Raw genomic sequence first — 19657 nt, 5'->3', positions numbered from 1 at the left:
TTATCCCAGGAAGAACTTCACCTGTATGTCTGCATTAGACATTACCTTAAGGCGACTAAAGTCTTGTTAGACCCCAAACACTCTAGTACTTATTTCACACATAAAATGCACATATTTAATTTTGCCAGCCATTTGCATAGAAGCAGCACCACTGCTTGAGGTTTGGCTCTGAAATCACAAGAAAACATGTTAGAAATGCCCGCTTAACCTATTTATCAACAATGTTTTGCAATATAGGCTCTTATCAGTGGCTCTTCTGCCTCTTTGGCTTGATGCTCGAGTCCAAGCAGTCATGAAATGTTGTGCTGACTTGCCCTGGAGCTTTGTGATAAAACATGGCTCCACATAATCTATCCGTACCGTTGGCTTCCTCACTTATTTGAATGGAGAATTTGGGACTCCTTTCTGTCGGTCAGAGATCCCCCCTTGATGTTGGGGCTCTTGGTAAATGACTTCCTTGTTCCTGAGCAATCTCTTTGACTTCTGTGGAAAGCCAGGTGCCTTGCCTCTGGGCAGAGTTTAAATGCAGTAAGTCTTCACCCAAAATAAACCTGTATCCTGTAACGCTCCATTCCTCTGGGCTCCTCTGTTAATCACCCAAATCCTGGTTCAACAATGAAGACAAGTGAATTAGCAGATGAACAATGTGTGCATGTGTCATAGATTCCCAATAGACTGGACCTTATGTGTGTCTTCTGTCCTAATAAAGGAGTGTTAAGCAGTGTGTGTGATATATATATATATATAATAATTTTTATTTTTTTATTTTAATGATTACAGTATGGTACTTACCATTGAAGTAAATTGGGCCAGCATGGGTTTAAATGAAACAAAATATTAAGATTGTGTTTTTGTTAAAGCACTTGCATGCATTAATCAGTGAAAACATGTTTGTTTGATCTGTTGATTTTTTTTTTTTTTTTTTTTTTTCAGATGTGACTACATTTCTAGGTGAATGACAATCTGGCTATGCATTAATTCAAATGTATGGCATATTTGTGAACCACTTTAATAATGTTTAAAAAATCCTCCTGCATCTCATGAAGTTAAAATAACCAGAGGTGTGTAGTGTAAATATCTCTGAAATATAGGATAGCTTTGATTTGTTTAACATTTTGGTTTCTAAATAATTCCCATACTTCCATATAGTTTTGATGACTTTAATATTATTATAAAATGTGGAAAATATATCATGCTAAAGGTACTGACATTATATTCTCATGATGACATTGATGATGGCAGATTGATAATAGGATGTGTTTGACTTGAAGCGGTGCTGTGCAGACCGATAGGTGTATGACATTAAAGTACCGCAAGAGCGATTCGAAAGCCTACAGAGCCGTCTGCTCTCTAATCACTCTCGCGGTACTGTCATACACCAATTGGTCGAACAGACCTATCTATCGACCTCACACAAAATCAGTAAGTGATTCTATCACACTAGTGAAATGCCAAAACACAATTTGTGTGGCTTTTGAAATTGTGTATTTAAAGGGATAGTTCACCCAAAAATTATCCCATAATTTACTTACCCTCAAGCCATCCTAGGTGTATATGACTTTCTTCTTTCAGCCAAACACAATCGGAGTTATATTAAAAAATATTCTGGCTCCTCCAAGCTTTATAATTGGAGTGAATTGTACCCGAGATTTTGAAGCCCAAAAAAGCGTATCTATCCATTATAAAAGTAGTCTATACAGTTCCAGGGAAGCCTTCTGAAGCGAAGTGATGCTTTTTTGTATGAAAAATATCCATATTTATAACTTTATAAACTATAATCACTGGCTTCCAGTCACGGCCGTCTAGATCCGGCGGAAGAGTGACCTCTGCCCTGACGCATGACGTATTGACAAACTCTGACATATTGACATACTCATGAAGTTTTAGACTTTATGAATTAATAGTCTAAAACGAGAATTTTTATTGTTATCCAGCCCTATTTGTTTGAACTGCGAGAGGTGTGTACTCTCAGCCTACGTCCTACATGTACATCATGTGACTGGTCAGAGGTCACTCTTCCGTCGCCGGCCATTACCGGAAACCAGTGATTATAGTTTATAAAGTTATAAATATGGATATTTTTCTTACAAAAACCCATCGCTTCGCTTCAGAAGGCCTTTATTAACCCCCTGGAGCCGTATGGATTACTTTCATGATGGATGAATGTGCTTTTTTGGGCTTCAAAATCGAGGGTACCATTCACTCCAAGGATATTTTTTAATATAACTCTTTATGTTTGGCTGAAACAGGAAAGTCATATACACATAGGATGGCTTGAGGGTGAGTAAATTATGGGATCATTTTCATTTTTGGGTGAACTAAACCTTTAAGTGTGTATGTCCATTGTAAGTGCTTTACTGTAACATTTGCTTTTTATAAAAATAAATAGGTCAAAGTTATTGCTGTTGATAGCACTCTGAACATTCCATTAACATATGCCAACCTGATGGATTTATAAGCAGTGTTTTTACTTGGTAAATGATCAAGATTGTGTGTCTGTTGTGCTATTGAAATGTCACAGTGTCTGTTGACGTTATATTTGCATGCAGTGTGTGATAATGGTGTGACATCTGGAAAACTCAACTCCTGCGGTTACTGCTGTGGCTAGTGATAAAACTTTATTTAAATTGTTCTCATAAACGAGATCGAATTTCTGTCATGTACAAATAAATTTATTGCACAAGCTTAAATGAATACATAACTTTATTTAAATAAATGCTTTGTCATAACAAAAAAAGACAAAGGTTAAAAGAGTACATAAATTACAAGTTGAATAAATATTACACAGTGATATTCACTTTCTTAATAATTTGAGATTTTTTTTTTCCATTTTATTGGTTTTTAATAAGAGTTCCAAATGCTGAACATTTTTAGAGTCCTCCAGCCACTAATGGGTCTTTTTCACATGCCAGTTTAAGCCACATTTAGGTGGTCAATCATCAAGTCTTTTCTCATCCACAAAAAAAAAAGAGAAAAAAATCAATAAAGTAAAAAAAAAAACTGTTATGCATTCAGAGAAAGAAAGAAAACCTGTCGTTTCTACTGTAGTGTGAGTTATGAACACTGCTGTCTACCCAAGTAGGAGATTCGGAATCTGATGAAAGCAGATAAGCACAAAAGCAACATGCTGCGTCCTGGCAATCGATAGTCTTTTACCTCTAATTACAAATCAGAACGGATCAAAATCACATTAATGACATTTCTTTCCCATTCTCACAAAGACACCCAGATGGATTCTACAACCTGGGGAAACAAGGTAAAACAGTTTTCAGCCATAGTGCATCGTCTTATAACATTCAGGGTTTTCAGATAAACACTTTTTTTTGACTCATGACCGAAGCCGTTGCGTGCCTGCTTATCAGATTCCGAGACTGTCCATCTAAAAATTCTACTGTGAAGTGTGAAGCACTGCAAAAATTGGTATTTTTGTCTGTTTTTTCAGTAAAAATATCTAATTGACTTGAGAAGCAAAACTTTGTAAGATAATAATACTTATTTTCATTGAATATGTCTTGAATTATCACCCTCATGACGTTCTTTCTTCCATGGAACACAAAAGGAGATATTTTGAGCAGAATGTCCAAGCTGCACTTTGAACGAGTGAATGGTGACCATGGATTTCAAGCAAGATTTTCAAGGCAAGATTTTAAATTAACACCTAACTAACCCTAACTTAAATTGAATTATGTGTCTTGCACAAAGCTCTCGTACAGCTTTGAATGTGTTGCGTGACTTTTATGGTGCTTCTTTCGCCAATTTTCAAGCTTGACAAACTCTAGAAGTGAGCATCTCGGACATTATGCTAAACTTCTCCTTTGAGTGTTCCACAGAACAAAGTAAGTCAAACTGGTTTGAAACATAAGAGTACATGAATTTTAGTTTTTGGCCATACTAGTTTGCGCAATTCGCAATATGATTTTGCTTTTCAGTTAAATTCAACTACTTTCAAAGTCGTTCAGATGATTTTACCGGAAAACAAGACACAAATACTGATTAAGAAAATGATTTTTGCAGCATGTGTTGTGTGTTGTGAAGGGAGGCCCAGCACAAGATCACCGCTTAAGGCTCTCACCCGCTCTCCTTCTCCCCGGATATCACTGAGACGCAAAGTCTATTAAGAGTAGATGGAGAAGAGACTGTGATTGGTAGAGTTGTATTACTGGTAAACCCACAGAATGATGACGCGGGTCTCAGGCTTGGGCTTTGCGAAGCCCCTGTCAAAGGTACTCAGGCAGGGTATCTGTCCGAGGCCTGCTCCTGCTCCTATACCTGAACTGAGATTCACTTTGAGACGGCACTAAACGTGTGGCAAGGTAAGGAATTAAGTGCAAGCTGCTTTCTTTAAATGGGGGAGGGGGCTTTCGGCATGGATCAGGACCTGGATAACTCTGATTACTGATTTCGCCCTGCGGTGAAGACACCTACGAGGCTAATTGTGCAATAACAGAGGCGACTACGCCTCCACGACATACTCAAGACACCTGCGAAAGTCTGGTTAACCCACTCGTTCTCTCGCTCACCACCTCCTATTTGAGAGCCAATTGTCATTCGCAATTCTTTTTTGACATGCAACGGTTACATTCTGCAGACCCGTGGTTATTTAGAATCACAGCCAGGCCCACACGGAATCTTTGTGTACGCGGAATTCTACGCATCGTTCGCTGGTTAATTTGATTGTGCTTTCAGCTACCAATAAGAACGTAGTTCTCTCAGTTCTGAAATATGGAAAATGCAGATGTGCAAATTCCGTCTGGACCTGGTTATGATGGGTGTTTATATGATTGAGATCTGAAGAGATTAGTGACTATTTTTACAGCCCCCTCCCAGCAGTGAAACTATGATCATTCGGGCCCTGAAATAAGATCCTGACGGACCCATTGTGGCAGGGAATGGCTTCACTCACTCTTCAAGAGCCAACCGGTGAGTATCCCTGTGTGATGTATAGCTTGATTGAAAATACTCTCGTCAGCAATTACACACATTTGCAGTCTCTGTCAAATCAATCGTCAGCTTATTCGTAAGAGAAATAACAGTAAATGAGCTAGCGCTAGCTGGACTACGGTCTCCCTATCTTAGCCTCGGTGCAGGGAGCGATTTCTGATAGCTGCTTGACATACAATGTAGTGTAACGGATTATCAGATCTGATGCTATATTTGAACGCAATTGAGGTCCTTCGTCAATATAAAAAGGTTGTTTCGTTCCCCTTGGCTATTGTGTAACGTTCACGTCACCATTCAAATGTATTTGCATGTAGGAAGGCACTGAGACTCGCACACAGAAACTCACACTGAACGACGCTGTAGTGAAACACACCTTCTGTTTCCACCGTGCCTCGTGGTTCGATGAAATACAGAAACACAAATGAAATGTGTCATCATGCTAACCAAAAGAGCTATTACCGATTTGTGAACAGTCAAAGTGGGCGGATCTTAAAAAGTGGTCTGACCTGCATTCAAATGAGCAAGTTGTCACTGTGACGGGTCAGATGGAAATATGCAAATTGATAATGCTAACACTCCTTTGCTGAGCACCTGATCGTTGTGGTTGTTTGTTAAGGATAACAAAAGAAAAGTAAAACATTCAATAATCTAGAGTTAAAGGTAATATACCAAGGTTACACCCATTTTCAGTGAAACCACATGGTCGAGGAACATGGCTCATAAGTGGACTTTCATTACCTCCATGAAGTCAAAGGAAACAGCACATAACAAAAGTTATTCAAAATAAAAATAAAAATCAAACATTACAGACAGAAAGAAACTACCGCTCTGCACGGCGAACGTCCGTCAAAGTTCAAACGCGAATGCTGGGAGCGTTTAAGGGTTACAGCATCTGTCTCGATTTTAACTCGGCCCAGATGCCACAATATCTGATACGAAACGATTCCAGAAATGGCCTTTTCTTTTCTAGGCGTGGACACCGATTGATTCTCTGTGTGGACTTTTTTTCTCGCTCGGGACCGCTCTGCTCACCCGTGTAACTCTGCATGGCAGCGTCTGTTTACATAGGCACGGTTGGCATGTTAGGTAAGCTACAAAATCTGGAGCCACTGAAACAGATTTGTCTAATAGGGTCCTGGTTTTAACTACGTTCTGGGAGGGATATGCCACAAAGACAAGAAAACATTCCTTTTTTTGAAAGCTATCGCCCTATTTCGTTGCTCGCACGCGTGCAAACGCACGCTCGTACACACATACACTGAACTTGGTGAAGTTACACATTTCCAAGCAGGTTCCCCAATGAATAAGTGCTCTGACATGACCAAAAAAAGCCAGATAGAGATGACTCTATAAGCAGATCTCTACCATGTGTTTTCCTTTTTTTTTTTTTTTTTGGAAAACAAATGTTTGTATTTTTCAAATAGTGAGAGTTCCTGCTATCTCATTTGATACCTTGACAGCAAAAGATGTAAAAGACCAAGATAGCCCTGTTAATATTCAACATGCCATATATTCTTTCTTTTTTTTTTTTTACTTTTTTTTTTACTTTTTTTTGTAGTTTTTTGTTTTATGTTAACTTTAAACAAAACAGTATGGTGCTCAAACCCCAGCTTCTATAAAAATATATAATTGTATGTATATATTTTTAACAATTTTTTGTTGTTGTTGTTGCCGGGACTCAGCTCTAGCAGGGGGCTCCTCTGATTGGCTGAGTCCAGTGAGATAGAGATGAGCGCTCAGTCAAAACGATTCCTGTGGATTATCTCACTTTAACATTTTCTTTTTAGTCTGATTTGTAATAGCTGTTGTGTTTCTTTGTCGTTTTGCATCAAAATCTCAAAGTGACTGGCGGGTAGACTGGTGGGACAGGACAAGGAGGGTGGGCCCTAGGTCTGGTGATCAGGGTGGGTTGATTCTCACTCGTTGTTGTTGCTGTTCTCCAAATCCTTGCACTGGATGTTACCGCCGCTGTAGTCAGTGCCGGGCAGCTGCACGCCATATTTGTCCACGCACCAGCAGATGCCTCGTTTTCGGCCACGGGAGGGCTTGCACTGCGGGGTGGACAAGGGACAAAGGGTCATATAACTGCAAGCACAACTTAACATCCAACTCAATGAGAATGCCTCAACTAGGTGATGTAATTGTAAAAAGATGGGCAGTTCCAGTGCAGATGGCTGTGTTGATTATAATGGGAGTGATTTAGTTTTGAAACTACATTTAAACTCAAATAGTTGACTATTTTTTTTTAAAGTAGACTTTTTTTTAAAGCATTACAGCTAAAATTTTAAAACTAAAAAGAAAGAAAAAAGGCTGTAAAAATGTATTGGCTATGTGGGTGAGTAGTAATGGTCTTTTAAACTATTAATTCAATTAAAGTATTTAAAGGGATTTAAGGGAATAAAGAAAAAACAAAGAATAACAGTAAAAGAACTAGAATTCAGTTTGAACTTTTATTTTAAAATATTCACATATTCACTATTAATAATATGCAGAAAACGGCTCTGTTAAAGGGATAGTTCACCCAAAAATTAAAATACTGTCATTAATTACTTTTACTCAAATTTTCAGAAGAGACAGGATCACTTTATATGATGAACAGATTGAATTTAGGCCTTTTATTCACATTCATCAACTCACACATCAGTTGTGGTAAACAGAAACTCAAGCATGTTTGCTTAACGTACGAGAACCAATCAGGTTCATTCTTGTTTTACGCATCACGTTTGAGCTTCCGCAAGAACCAATGAGGTCCATTCTCATATTATGGACCAATGAGGTTCATTCTCGTGTTATGCAGCATGTTTGAGCTTCTGCAAGAACCAGTGAGGTTCATTCTCATGTTACGCAGCACGTTTGAGCTTCAGCAAGAACCAACGAGGTTCATTCTCGTGTTACGTATAACGTTTTTTTTTGCTTCCGCAAGAACCAATGAGGTCCATTCTCATATTATGGACCAATGAGGTTCATTCTCGTGTTATGCAGCATGTTTGAGCTTCTGCAAGAACCAATGAGGTTCATTCTCGTGTTGCGCATCACGTTTGAGCTTCCGCAAGAACCAATGAGGTTCATTCTCGTGTTACGCATAACGTTTGAGCTTCCGCAAGAACTAATGAGGTTCATTCTCGTGTTACGCATAACGTTTGAGCTTCCGCAAGAAACAGAAAGGTTCAGTCTCGTGTTACGCATCACGTTTGAGCTTCAGCAAGAACCAATGAGGTTCATTCTCGTGTTATGCAGCATGTTTGAGCTTCTGCAAGAACCAATGAGGTTCAGTCTCGTGTTACGCATAACGTTTGAGCTTCCGCAAGAACCAGTGAGGTTCATTCTTGTGTGTTATGCACTATGTTTGAGCTTCCGCAAGAGGTTTGATCTCGTGCGTCAAGCAGGTTCGGTTGAGCTTCTGTTTATGTTCGCTGATCAATGTTTATTTGTGAATAAAAGCCTCAATTAAATCTGTTCATCATATAAAGTAATCATGTCTCTTCAGAAAATTTGGACTAAACCACTTAATTCATATGGATTAGTTTTACGATCTCTTTATGAACTTTTAGAAGCGTCAAAGTGTCAGTTGCGTAGATGTCTATGGGGACAGAAATCGCTCAAATTTCACTAAAAAGGTCTTCATTTGTGTTCCAAAGATGAACAAAAGTCTTACAGGTTTGGAATGACATGAGGGTGAGTAATTAATGACAGAATTTTCATTTTTGGGTGAACTAACCCTTTAATGTTTCTTGTTTCATCACATTCAAGCATTATTTACATAAATTATGTAAATGATAGACTATACTTTAGAATTATAAGGGTGACATTTGACAAAAAAGTTGAGTAGTTTGAGTAGTTTCTACCTCACACTCTTTCACCCTTAAAATTGAAGGGTTTCACTTAAATTCATGTTCAGCTTCTGTAAACTTCGATTTGATTGGCCATCTCAATCATTTTGATATTGACGAACACTGTAAGATCGCTGAGGCAGACCAGCCTAAAAATGTAACTTTTAAATCTTTCTGTAACCCTTACAACAAGCAAAGTGGTGCATAATGTAGTGCAGCTAATCGACTAGTTGATTGTTAGACGACTGGTTGTTTACAGTTGCAAAAGGAACACTGCAAATGTATGGTCACATGTACCTATATTTTACAAATTTGTTAAATAATCTGATCATTTGGTTTGGATTCATGGAGCCCAAAAATGAAAAGAATCAAATAGTAAACAAGAAAATGAGGGGATTTTTCAGTGACTCTGTATGCAAATTACATGAATACACCAGTAGGTGGTGACAGTGACTGTCTGTGTGAGTCATTTGAATTATTGACTGAACCGATTTGTTCAAAAACAGATTCATTTTTTGTTTCTCACTCCGCTGGCGCCATTAAAATGGACTGACAATGTTAATTTATGCTAAAAAATTGCTCATATTAAATTTAAATATTCATGTTATACAATAAAAGAAACAACAGTCTTACCTGCTTGCGCTTGAAGAAGCCCTTCCTGTCACAGTTAGGCAGGTAGAGGGAAAGAGCCATGACGCGTGAAGTGTCTTTCATACTTTGAATGATTCCATCCAGCTTCCTTCTGCAGGGACCCTGCGTCAGACCAACCCATTGTGAGTTACATCATCACCTCAACATTTAATGTCTAGCTATCATTTTACTGCAGCTGCTGCGTCACACAACTTACAAATTCAGGCTCATGCTTGTCGATGGGAAGGGGGGAGTAATCCATCGGCCCCAGTGACCGAAGCTTCTCCTGTTGTTTCTTCTTGTCCTTGCGCACGGCAGCATGCTTCTTGCTGTTGATTACATCTGGAATTTTAAGGGGAATTTTAGGACTCTGGTCTTCAGTCGTGTCTGGCTTCACTGTATCATCATGCTCTATTGACTCATGATCTAAGACAAAGAGAATCAAACAATAAGCATTAACTAGATTTTTACTACAAGGAAATGTGAGTGCCAGTGCAAAACTTGCAGCCATGATGCTAAAGTGATTGCCAGGGTGTTGCTATGTGGTTGCTGAGTTGTTTTTAGCAGGTTGCTATGCAGTTGTCTCTTTAGAGTACAACTGTCCCAGCCCCCTTTTTCAGCAGTGCTAGTTCAAGAAGTTTTTCTTTTAAATTCATTTTAAAATCATCTTTGTTAAAGAGTTATAAGCCATGAACCAAGCCAATCAGCTAAGAGGTGAATCACAAAGTTTTTGAAAATTGGACAAAAAGACAAAGGTACAAGACGGTTTTAGTGAGGGAAAGAACTACAATCCCATGAAGCATTGCGAACAGCATTGCGAACCGCATAACTGAATTAAAAACGATGGAGAAATATAAAACTACTCATTTTATATATGAAAACAATATATTTTAAGTTTATTCCAAAATATGCATATATATACAAACATTTCAGAATTTTGGGAGCGTAGGGAGACCGATTCAGCTATGTTGTGCTTCATGGAAGTGGGCGGAGCTAAAGAGCTATTTTGGAGCGTGTTGTTTTTTTCGAGTCTCTGATTGGTGTAATTTTCTGCACAGCATCATGGGTAATGTAGTTTTTCCCCAGGAATTCCACTGTAAAACACAATTATTTTAAAAATAAACTTAAATAATGCGGGCTAACGGCTTTAATGAAGTTTTTACTTCTGGAACCCGACTGATGCACTCTAGTCTCTGTTATATTCTTGTGTCTAAAAATTCTCCGGTCCTTTGATGTAAATCTATGGGATTTTTTCACTCATTTTATCATCCACTCGGCTAAAAATGAAATGCATTAGCAGCCTCACAATTTGAGGTATCACTAAAATTACAGTAGCAACCTTGTTTGATTGGCCATCTCAGTCATTTTGACATTGACGAGCACTGTAAGACCGACTTTTTGTCTTCCTAACAACAGACAAAGTGGTGCGTAATGGAGTCGGTTGTTGGACAATTGGTCGACTGTTGTGATATGGTGTATTTTAGGTTGTTTACAGTTGCAAAGCTACATTGGTTGCCTAATGCATTAGCACAATAGAGCAATAGTAATTTGCCTTAGCAAATACCAATGATCTTAATATCCCATAGTTTAACTAAATTTGATTTATAAAAACGAGACAAATGTCAGAAAAATCTTCTTTTTTTCCCCTCTAGAGGCTTTTTTTTTTACACGTCCTAGTTGCTAATGAGTGTCTAGAGTGTAAACATGAAAGCAACTGTTTTTCCACCAAATGTTTCTAATGCATTTGTTTACAGAGGGTGGGGGCAGGATCAACAGCTGATGACCACCCCCTACCCAACCTATCACACCCAAAACAACTTGAAACAATTGGTTATGCCTTAGGTCAAAATTCTCAAAATTCTAATTCAATTTGGTGGGATTTTTCTAAAATGCGTTTAGGTGTACAGCCTAAACGTTGAATGTGCTTCTGTTTTTACAGCTGAATAATTCCTTTGATTTCATTGTAGAGCATGTGCATGAGTGAGAACAGAAACGGCTTTTCAAAGGATCCTTAACAGCTCAGAGCAGTACTTGAAGAACTTTGAAGTCACAATAACCAAAACACCATGACAACCCCAACCTTCTTCTACAAGAATCTAAGGCTGTGTATGTAGTAACTGTCTACATGCATCCAGGGAAAATGTGGAGATATTGCAGAACAAGTAATTCAAGCACATATACTTTGATAGTAAAACTCCACAGGATGCATGCTTCTACTTCTATAAATTGTCTTTCCACTGAGGTCAAATACTGTTGGACAAAGCTGAGCTTCATTAATCTGAACACTTGAACCATGCAGAGTGAAGCCAAACATAGTACATCCAGAGCAGATTAACAGATCATTAACACTAAGCATACAATATCAGGAGATAAAATTAGTCACCCAAACCAGTAAAATCATCTAATAAATGAATATTTATCATAGTTTCAATACAAAATGCCATATTAAATAGGAGTTATTATATAAAGTGTTTTATATTATTGGCAAATTGAGTAAGGTTTGTCTTAAGCACATCACAAAGCAATTATTATAATACAGTATATAGATTGATATGATAGTATTTTGTTGATGCTGCATTTTATAGTGGCCTTAATCGAGAATCAGAATGGAAATGGACATACGGATTCAGGCCTGAACATCAAGTCTGTTGGGGTGCCAAGTATTTTTTGTGCATATAGCCAAGAGGGCATTATCAGACAGCTGAGGCAGCCAGTAGAAATGATTGAGATAACTGCCCTCGCAGTCCCTCTGAGCTCCAGTGCTTCACATTGCTGCGGACTGGGGCAGGGTGTTCTGGAGCGGCCCGGTGGTGAAAGAGTCTGTCTGACCTGGAGACGTATGGGGCGGGTGCCTGGTCATTACAGGAATTGGTTTCCTGGCTTCTGAAGTTACAATCAGAGCATGGTGCTGTCTCTTTGAAATCAATCCCGCAACCCATGACTTGGCAGACTGAAATTTCTGTACAGATTTCCCCGCAGGTTTGGACTCCTGAAGCCACCGAAATTGAGATCACCTCATGGAAATGTCGAAGGGACGTTTGCCTAGAGCGAGATTTACATGGCTTAGAAATGTAGACTTAGAAGGGAGGGTACAGGATGACTGGGTTGGCAAAAACAAATTCCTTACGGTTGTTTTCGTGATTTTACTCCTTGCGCGCGGTCCAAATGCATCGCGTTTATGAAATCAGCAAAGCCTAGAGTTTGTAAACCACTAAATTCGTCTTTTCTGTTGCAGGCTTTTCGGAGTGAGGACCAAAATCACTTTTTCCATGCTCGTGGTCCCCAGCTTGTAAAGGTTTAGCGGGTCTGTGTTTAACATCTGACACACAGCCAAGATCCTGGAACCCGGCCAAACCAGACGTATCACGTGTAGCCTGTCTATTCAAATGAGCTTTGGAAAGAATGCTCAAGAGGTATTGGTGTCTCTCCTCTTGGTCTTGCAAAACTTTTCATTAAGATAAAGGGACCCGAGCCTGGCCAAAAGAGATGCATGTGATAGGGCTCTGTTTAATAATTTACATGTGCGCTGGGCAATTATACTTCATGAATATCCACCGTTTCGTACAGCTTGGGGGCTGATGATGAAAGCAGATCCCCTTTTTGAGTTGCGTTGTCACCTTGTCTGATTTTTTTCTTTCTTCAGAATGTGCTGCCAAACAAACTGAGAAATGCAAATACAAGGTGCTTCTGAGATCCTTAGGGGCCTCAAACCACGTCTTTTAGTCTCTTATTAGCATGCACGGTTAGAATTAGGTCTTGCTATTGTTAAATATTCAGACTAGCTCTCCTTTGAAAGTCGTTCTTGAAGCAGGCCATTCTGCTGGGCTTGTCTTTGTCTTGCATTCATTGTCACAGACCAACCATGGCATCCCTGGCAAGATTCCACTGCTAAATATTTAAAGCCTGGACCGTGTCCACAACATGTTCGGGCCGCTGTAGCAGAGAAGCATGCTAGATTAACAGAAAACCACCACAAACGCAACCGTGCACTAATGCGAGCTAAAATCGGGGTAATTTCAAATTACAAAGTAATGTTAAGAGATAAACTTTGGGATAAAAGTTTCCATGTTGCAATATGCTATCGGTTACAACCAAGAAAGTCATCATATAACTTACTATTCAAACAAGTCCCCTGTAATTCAGGACAATGCAAAGTGATGACACCTGTCGATGCCCTTCAGGCTGAAAGCACATGTGCGCACCTCTCCATCGCCTGACCGTGTCTCATGTCATCAACACTCCGAAACATGAACTCAGGAGGTGCTCTTCAGGACATCAGTCGATCACTCCCAGTCGCTGATTTCAATTAGCTCAGACAATGGCAAGAGAGCGATACTGTCTGTAAGCTCAAGGCATCTTTCCATCAAGAGTATCTAGGTACAATCTTTCCTCTTCCAAACTATCTCAAGATTATATATAATCATTTATAGGGGATATGTAATTGTTCACGTGTGGCTTAAAGTGAAAAAAACACCTTTGGATGTGCATAATTATTAGGCCGCTTTTTTCTCTACAGGTAAAATAGGCCTTAAAAAGATTTTTAACTGACACTGAAAAGCCAAAAATTATTCAATGCCCATGAGAAAGATGCATTGTGGGATATATTGAAGGTTTTAAACTGTAGGAAGTACGACTGGGTGTTATGATGGTAGAACTGTGTCAGACAGAGATTTTGCTATACCATTTCAACTGTGGTACGTATATTTGCATGGCTATCAGTGGACAGGACTTACATTGTTTACACATGAGAGCGACAAAGAAACAAGCAGTAATGTGAAAATGCAGAGTGAGACGTGTCCAAAACAAGTCGAGAAAGTTTTGTATATTTAGGGGAGTAATATGAAGAAAATTTTGCTTGTTTAGTTGAGTGTAGGCTTCATTTGTGGCTCAGAATTTTTTTTTACTTCAATTTCCAGCAAAAATAATTATAGTACATTGCAATTACAGTGTCAAACTTTGGTAATTTTACCCACTTATGGTAGAGTAGTAAGTAGATTTGTTATGCACACAAGTAAGTGTTGTTTAGAGAATGAGCTTTATCAAATCATTTTCGAATAAATTAGCTATCCTGAGCAAGCCAAATTTTGAGTCTAAGCCCCAAATGTCGCCACATCAACAACCAAATGTAAGAACTGTAACAGAGCTAGGCTACTGCAAAGTAATGATTTTGTCTTGTGCTGTATCTTATCTATCCACTCGAGAATCCTGCAGGGCACATAATTTGAGGCAGTGCTTTGGAACCACATCTGAACCTGTGCTTCAGGCAAGAAATTAGGCACCTTTTGTTCTCCTTCCCTAAAGAAACGTGACACTGCGGCTCCCCCTCCACCACCCCGAAGCACATGACAGGAGGTTTCAACAGGTCGGCGTCTTCTGCTAAACCACATGGTTACAGCCCTGCTGTCTGCTTACATTCTGTATGTTTAATTTTTTAAACGTGAGCTGTAAACCCATAGATTAAATAGATTGTTTTTGTGCGTTCACTGTTTTGGTCAGCCTAACATGTGTTCCTATTTAAGCAGGGCCCAGCGTGAGGATGTCGCAGCCTGGGAATCACGTTTCTGACAGAGACGAGACTACTGTGCAAGCTGATTTTCTTCACAGCTGTTGCTCGCTAGCTTTCCAGGTGCCAATGACAAATACACGCTGGGCAGATTGCTGTTAAACTTTACTGGAAGAAGTCATTCAAGCGTGCCAAATAGGTTCCCTGCTTGCATACCTCTGCAAAGGATGACTGGGCACTTGATATATGAGCGCTGTAGATTGTAGGTTTGGTTTATGGTAAAAAACTGTAGAATGTACAGATTATACAAAGTTTCAAAAGCTGGGCATCACTTTCAAAAAGTTCAAGAGATCCATTCAGGTTCTTTTCAGTGAAGAGAGCCGTATATCTGTCAGTGTCAGTCTGATGTTGCAAGCAAGTATATGTTTCTGTGAGTTGGGCCTTTGGCATAATATAAAAATGAAATGACAGACAGGCAATAGAAGAACAACTGCGTTCCATTCCCTTGTAATCGTTGTTTAGTTATGGCTACGGCTCTAGTGGGTAAATAAAACGCATAAAGCACAGAAGTAACCGAATACAACAGCCAAGTTCTTTTGGCCTGATTCTTTACGTTTGTTTATTTGCACGCTCTTAGATTCAAAAACGTCTATGATGTGCGATCGGCGTTGCTAACGCAGACTTAACGGGCAAGTAGCCTGTAGTCATATCTGTAGGCAATTGCATCCAAGATCCACATGGCATGTCCAAACAGAAAGTCTCCCATGTGATAATCGACAAATTTGCAGTATTTGCCAATCATGGAGCTGGCATCACCTTTTGTACATGGCTCAGAACACTGAATCTTTAAACCATGAGTGCCAGCATTCAAGACCAAGAAGGTATGACACTATTCACATGTTATGTGATTCCGTTTTAAACGTGTATTTCAATTTTATGTTTGCATAACTGTGTAACTAAGGGGGAATAAAAATGGATCAGGAAGACATGAGCCACAAGGCTCTGAATCCTAATGCGGACAAGGACGCACGACCTCTCTCCCTCTCTCTCTCTGTCTGTCCTGCCCAGCTAGTAAAACCAGGCTGAAACCAAATACCACGGGAGGCTAGAAGCGTCCCTCTAAATTCATCCCCATGCTTGACGAACAGCTCTTGATAGATCGGCTCCACAGACATTTTGCTGAATCACAAGGGCTCGACTGTGTGCCCACTGCAATCACAGAAGGGGTAAACCAGCAACCGCACTCATCAGAGGACTTCAGATAGGGACAAACGGGTTTCTGATGTGCACCTGTGTGTGAGGGGGTTGTATTTGTGTACAAACGGTCATAGCGAAAGCCCACGGCTGAATTAAACCTCATCTGTTTTACAATAATTTTCTCTGTTTCATGCATTGCTGTTGTCTAAAAGATAGTTTTGTAACATAGAAGTCTTTTTTTGTTTCTGTAGCTCAACTGGTAGAGCGTTGCACTAACAACGCCAAGGTTTAGGGGTTCGATTCCAGGGGAAAGCATGACTTGAATGCATTGAATAAAACCATTTGCCAAATACGTAAATATAAATAAATACACATGCTGTGCATGGTTATTCTTCATAAATGTGTGATTTTTGCACACAAGAAGGCTTGTAGACACAATACAGCTACCCTCCTTCCCTTGGGTTTAATCTTTGAACGGTAATCCGACCCTCAACACCACCCACAGACTTAGACCTAAATTCAGAGCAACCTAGAATCTCAATCAAGAATATCATGAGGCGTGGGCACACCGTACAATGATGAGAGGTGTGATCATAACAATGGAGGAGTCACTAATGTCAATAGAGCACCATTGCCAAATCAAACACTAACTATGCACAAAACAAGACTGTATGGAGTTATGCATCTTGAGGCTCTTTACACAGTTCTGAGGAGCATACTAAATTATGCAGTTCTGGTGAGTCTGATGCTGCTTTGCTTCTGTGCCAATGAAATGCAGCATCAGAGCAGCCTTAAACTTTGCCATGATATATATTTAATTAATCTTTTATAGTTTTTATTCACAATCAGATTTTTTCATGAAATTTCACTTCAGATTATTTCTATGCACATACATTATATGCTACTTTAGCAGCTTCGGTACACAAAAATGGTACAATACAGTATTTCTTACAAAAAAGTAGTAATGCCATATAGGACTCCAATAATGGCATTTATTTGGTACTCCAGGTACGTCCAAAACAATACTATGATACTACTACGTTAAATGACAAAAAAACATGGTAGTACCATAGTATATGTCCAAAATACCATGGTACCACGGTAAAAAACATGGTACCTTTAGTAGTAGTGTTTGCTGATAATTGTCTTTGAATAAAACAATCTACACTAATACTTATAATGCGCAGCACTCAAATATGGAAGTACCAGGTTATAATACAATGGTAACTGAATTGCATTTACATTATATGTCCAAGAATACCATGGTACATTTCCAGAAAACGCGGTACTACCACGGTGCTTTTTTGCAGCGTAAAGATGGCATTGGAAATCGTTTGTTAATGATTGGCTTTGGATGAAACATAAACAGGCTTCACTAATCCTAATAATCTACAGCGGTGGAATATGATGGAAAACAGCAGTGAGCAGCACAGACCGGCCACAACACAGAGAAGCTCATGCAGAAACATGCGCACGCAATAAAACTGGATCAGCGCAAGCCACAAAGTTCCCACCAGATACACGATCTAAACGCAACAATGCTTCCGTGCAACAAATGCACACTGCTTTCCAGTCAACTTACCAATTGGTGGGTGCGATGGTTTGTATCCCTTTTCGTTCGTACACACTCCCCTGCCGTGCAACAGGGCATGAAGCGGCTTCTCCTCTCCGTTGCGCGGCAGGCAGCGCAGCCCATGCGTGCATGTACCGGTGTATACTCCGCACGCCTGCCCCTCCGCCAGAGCACAAGTCAAGCAGCAGCCACAGCCGGGCTCCTTCACCAGCTGACAGCCCACCGGGGCTTGAGGACACATGGAGAGCGCCTTCTGATCGCACGGCTCGCACGGAACATAAGAGCCTCCACTGATGGACAACGCCGTCAGAAATGTACCCAGCACAAGAAGAGCCATACTTCGTTTCAAAGTGAATGAGGTCCGATGGCGGAAAAAAAAAAAAAAAAAAAAAAAAAAAAAAAAAAAAAACTAGAACTAGATATGAGAGCGCATGAACGTTTGGCTCAGATTCGACTCAATGGGAAAAAAAAGTCCGCATGCAAAGTGAAAGCACTGGTTGGTGTGTTTTAAAAATAAGAAGATAAAAAAAATAGTTTCTCTAAAAGATGATAAAGAAGAATCCGGTGGATTTTCATATAAATACATATAAAATAAATGAATCACTTGGGTATTCTCCAATAGTCCAGTTTGTGCGCAATTGGTTGCGCACTGAAATTCTGGACTTTCCGATTCCAAAACACTTTCCCCTCTGGAAGTTTTCTGAGCAGACTGATCAACTTCACAGCAGTGCTTGCCTTTTTAAAAACAGCCAAACCCAAACCCCTAACTATGAATAAGCCAAACAGCGGTGAAGGGAGGCGCACTTGCCAGATCGTGGCTCAGCGCCAGCGCCTTTTTTCCCCCCTCGGCAATAGGATCAGTCTTTTACGCAGTGATGCCAAGAGCGCAGAGCAAAACACAAATCCATGCAAAATCGAAGATATGCTCCTCTGAGATCTTCCGTGCACTCTGTGGCTGGTCTAGCGTCAGATTCGTGCACGAAGCTCAGCGGCTTTCCAGCAGATTCAAGACAAAACGCGTCAGAAGGCAACATGGATGTGACATGATAAAGGCGCTCGCTCACATATACATGCGTTATTATGGAGAATACACGATTAGACCGTATATATTAGAGAGCGCAGAGGACATATATGAGTAGGGGAGAATGGGGAGTGTTTTGTTTCAACGACTGTGACTCTGCGTTGTTTTGCTGTGTGTGTCTCAAACTGTTACATATTATTCCCAAGTTCGGCTTCTACAAATTAAAGTAGTTTAGAAATCTATTACTTATCCACAAACTGTTCAAATGAGTGTTAAGCACAAAGTGTGCATAGACAATCAAATTTACTTGTTCAAAATAATGACAATGCCATTTGAAGCATTTCAATTAGGACATATTTTCATTCTAAACATATAAAACAAAAGACTAACAAGTGTCAGTCACACAGAAGTAGTTTTGAAGGCTCTCCCATGCAGAGAGCTTGTTTGAATGTTATATCTCAAATGAAACAGGATAACCTGCTGATTCAGATACTACCAGTTATGTCATGTAATCTTCATTAACGTGATCACAAATTGACCAGAAAGCCAGACGTGAAAGTATACTTTCCATCTCTTCTCATTAGGATGACATGTCAGTCATCAAAAAGTGATTTCATCCAGGTAACTTGTATCTTAATGGTTAAACTGATGGGGTTACAGCTCATTGTGTGTTACACAACTCCTCGGTCTCCCCTAGAAACTTATAACCAACATAGCGACTGACTGAAACCGTGAAGACAAATCACTGCAGTGCACAATTAAAACCAGCTGAGGTGTGTGGTAAATACTGTGGTAAATGCTTAGAATCTCTTTTCTCTCATGCAGAGAGGCTTTCGTTGAGTTGCCAAGTCTCGTTCGAGCTTTAATTACAGTGGTCTTGGTGGTAGTTGAAGAATAGGCAATCTACACCCACCTGTTCCAAACTCTGAAACCACAATTTGAAAAAAGATGAGATTTAACAG

General features: G+C 39.7%; 1 protein-coding gene across 2 annotated transcripts; it reads right to left on the bottom strand.

Moving 5' to 3' along the window:
• Nucleotides 1–2685: 2685 nt before the first annotated feature.
• On the bottom strand, nt 2686–18601 carry igfbp5b (insulin-like growth factor binding protein 5b). Of its 2 annotated transcripts, none has more exons than XM_051906057.1 (4): nt 17684–18601; nt 9619–9743; nt 9405–9524; nt 2686–6992 (listed from the first exon to the last, which is right to left on the bottom strand). In XM_051906057.1, exons 1-4 carry the CDS (start codon nt 18009–18011, stop codon nt 6858–6860), a joined length of 708 nt encoding a protein of 235 aa, XP_051762017.1. In that variant the 5' UTR covers nt 18012–18601; the 3' UTR covers nt 2686–6857. The 2 variants fall into 2 exon arrangements, with proteins under 2 accessions (XP_051762017.1, XP_051762016.1); XM_051906056.1 differs by having other exon boundaries at nt 9619–9827; nt 17684–18574.
• Nucleotides 18602–19657: the final 1056 nt, after the last annotated feature.

The sequence above is a fragment of the Ctenopharyngodon idella genome, chromosome 9 (genome assembly GCF_019924925.1).
Source record: "Ctenopharyngodon idella isolate HZGC_01 chromosome 9, HZGC01, whole genome shotgun sequence".
NCBI classification, from domain to species: Eukaryota; Metazoa; Chordata; class Actinopteri; order Cypriniformes; family Xenocyprididae; genus Ctenopharyngodon; species Ctenopharyngodon idella.
Note: the sequence above shows the minus strand (reverse complement) of the source record. Positions and strands in the feature narration are given on the sequence as shown.

Coding starts and splice junctions, on each gene's coding strand:
- igfbp5b (XM_051906056.1), bottom strand. CDS start 18,011: ATGGCTCTTCTTGTGCTGGGTACATTTCTGACGGCGTTGTCCATCAGT. Junction 9,525..9,618: donor ACAAGCATGAGCCTGAATTT/GTAAGTTGTGTG, acceptor GGTCTGACGCAG/GGTCCCTGCAGAAGGAAGCT. Junction 6,993..9,404: donor GCTTCTTCAAGCGCAAGCAG/GTAAGACTGTTG, acceptor TCCACCCCGCAG/TGCAAGCCCTCCCGTGGCCG.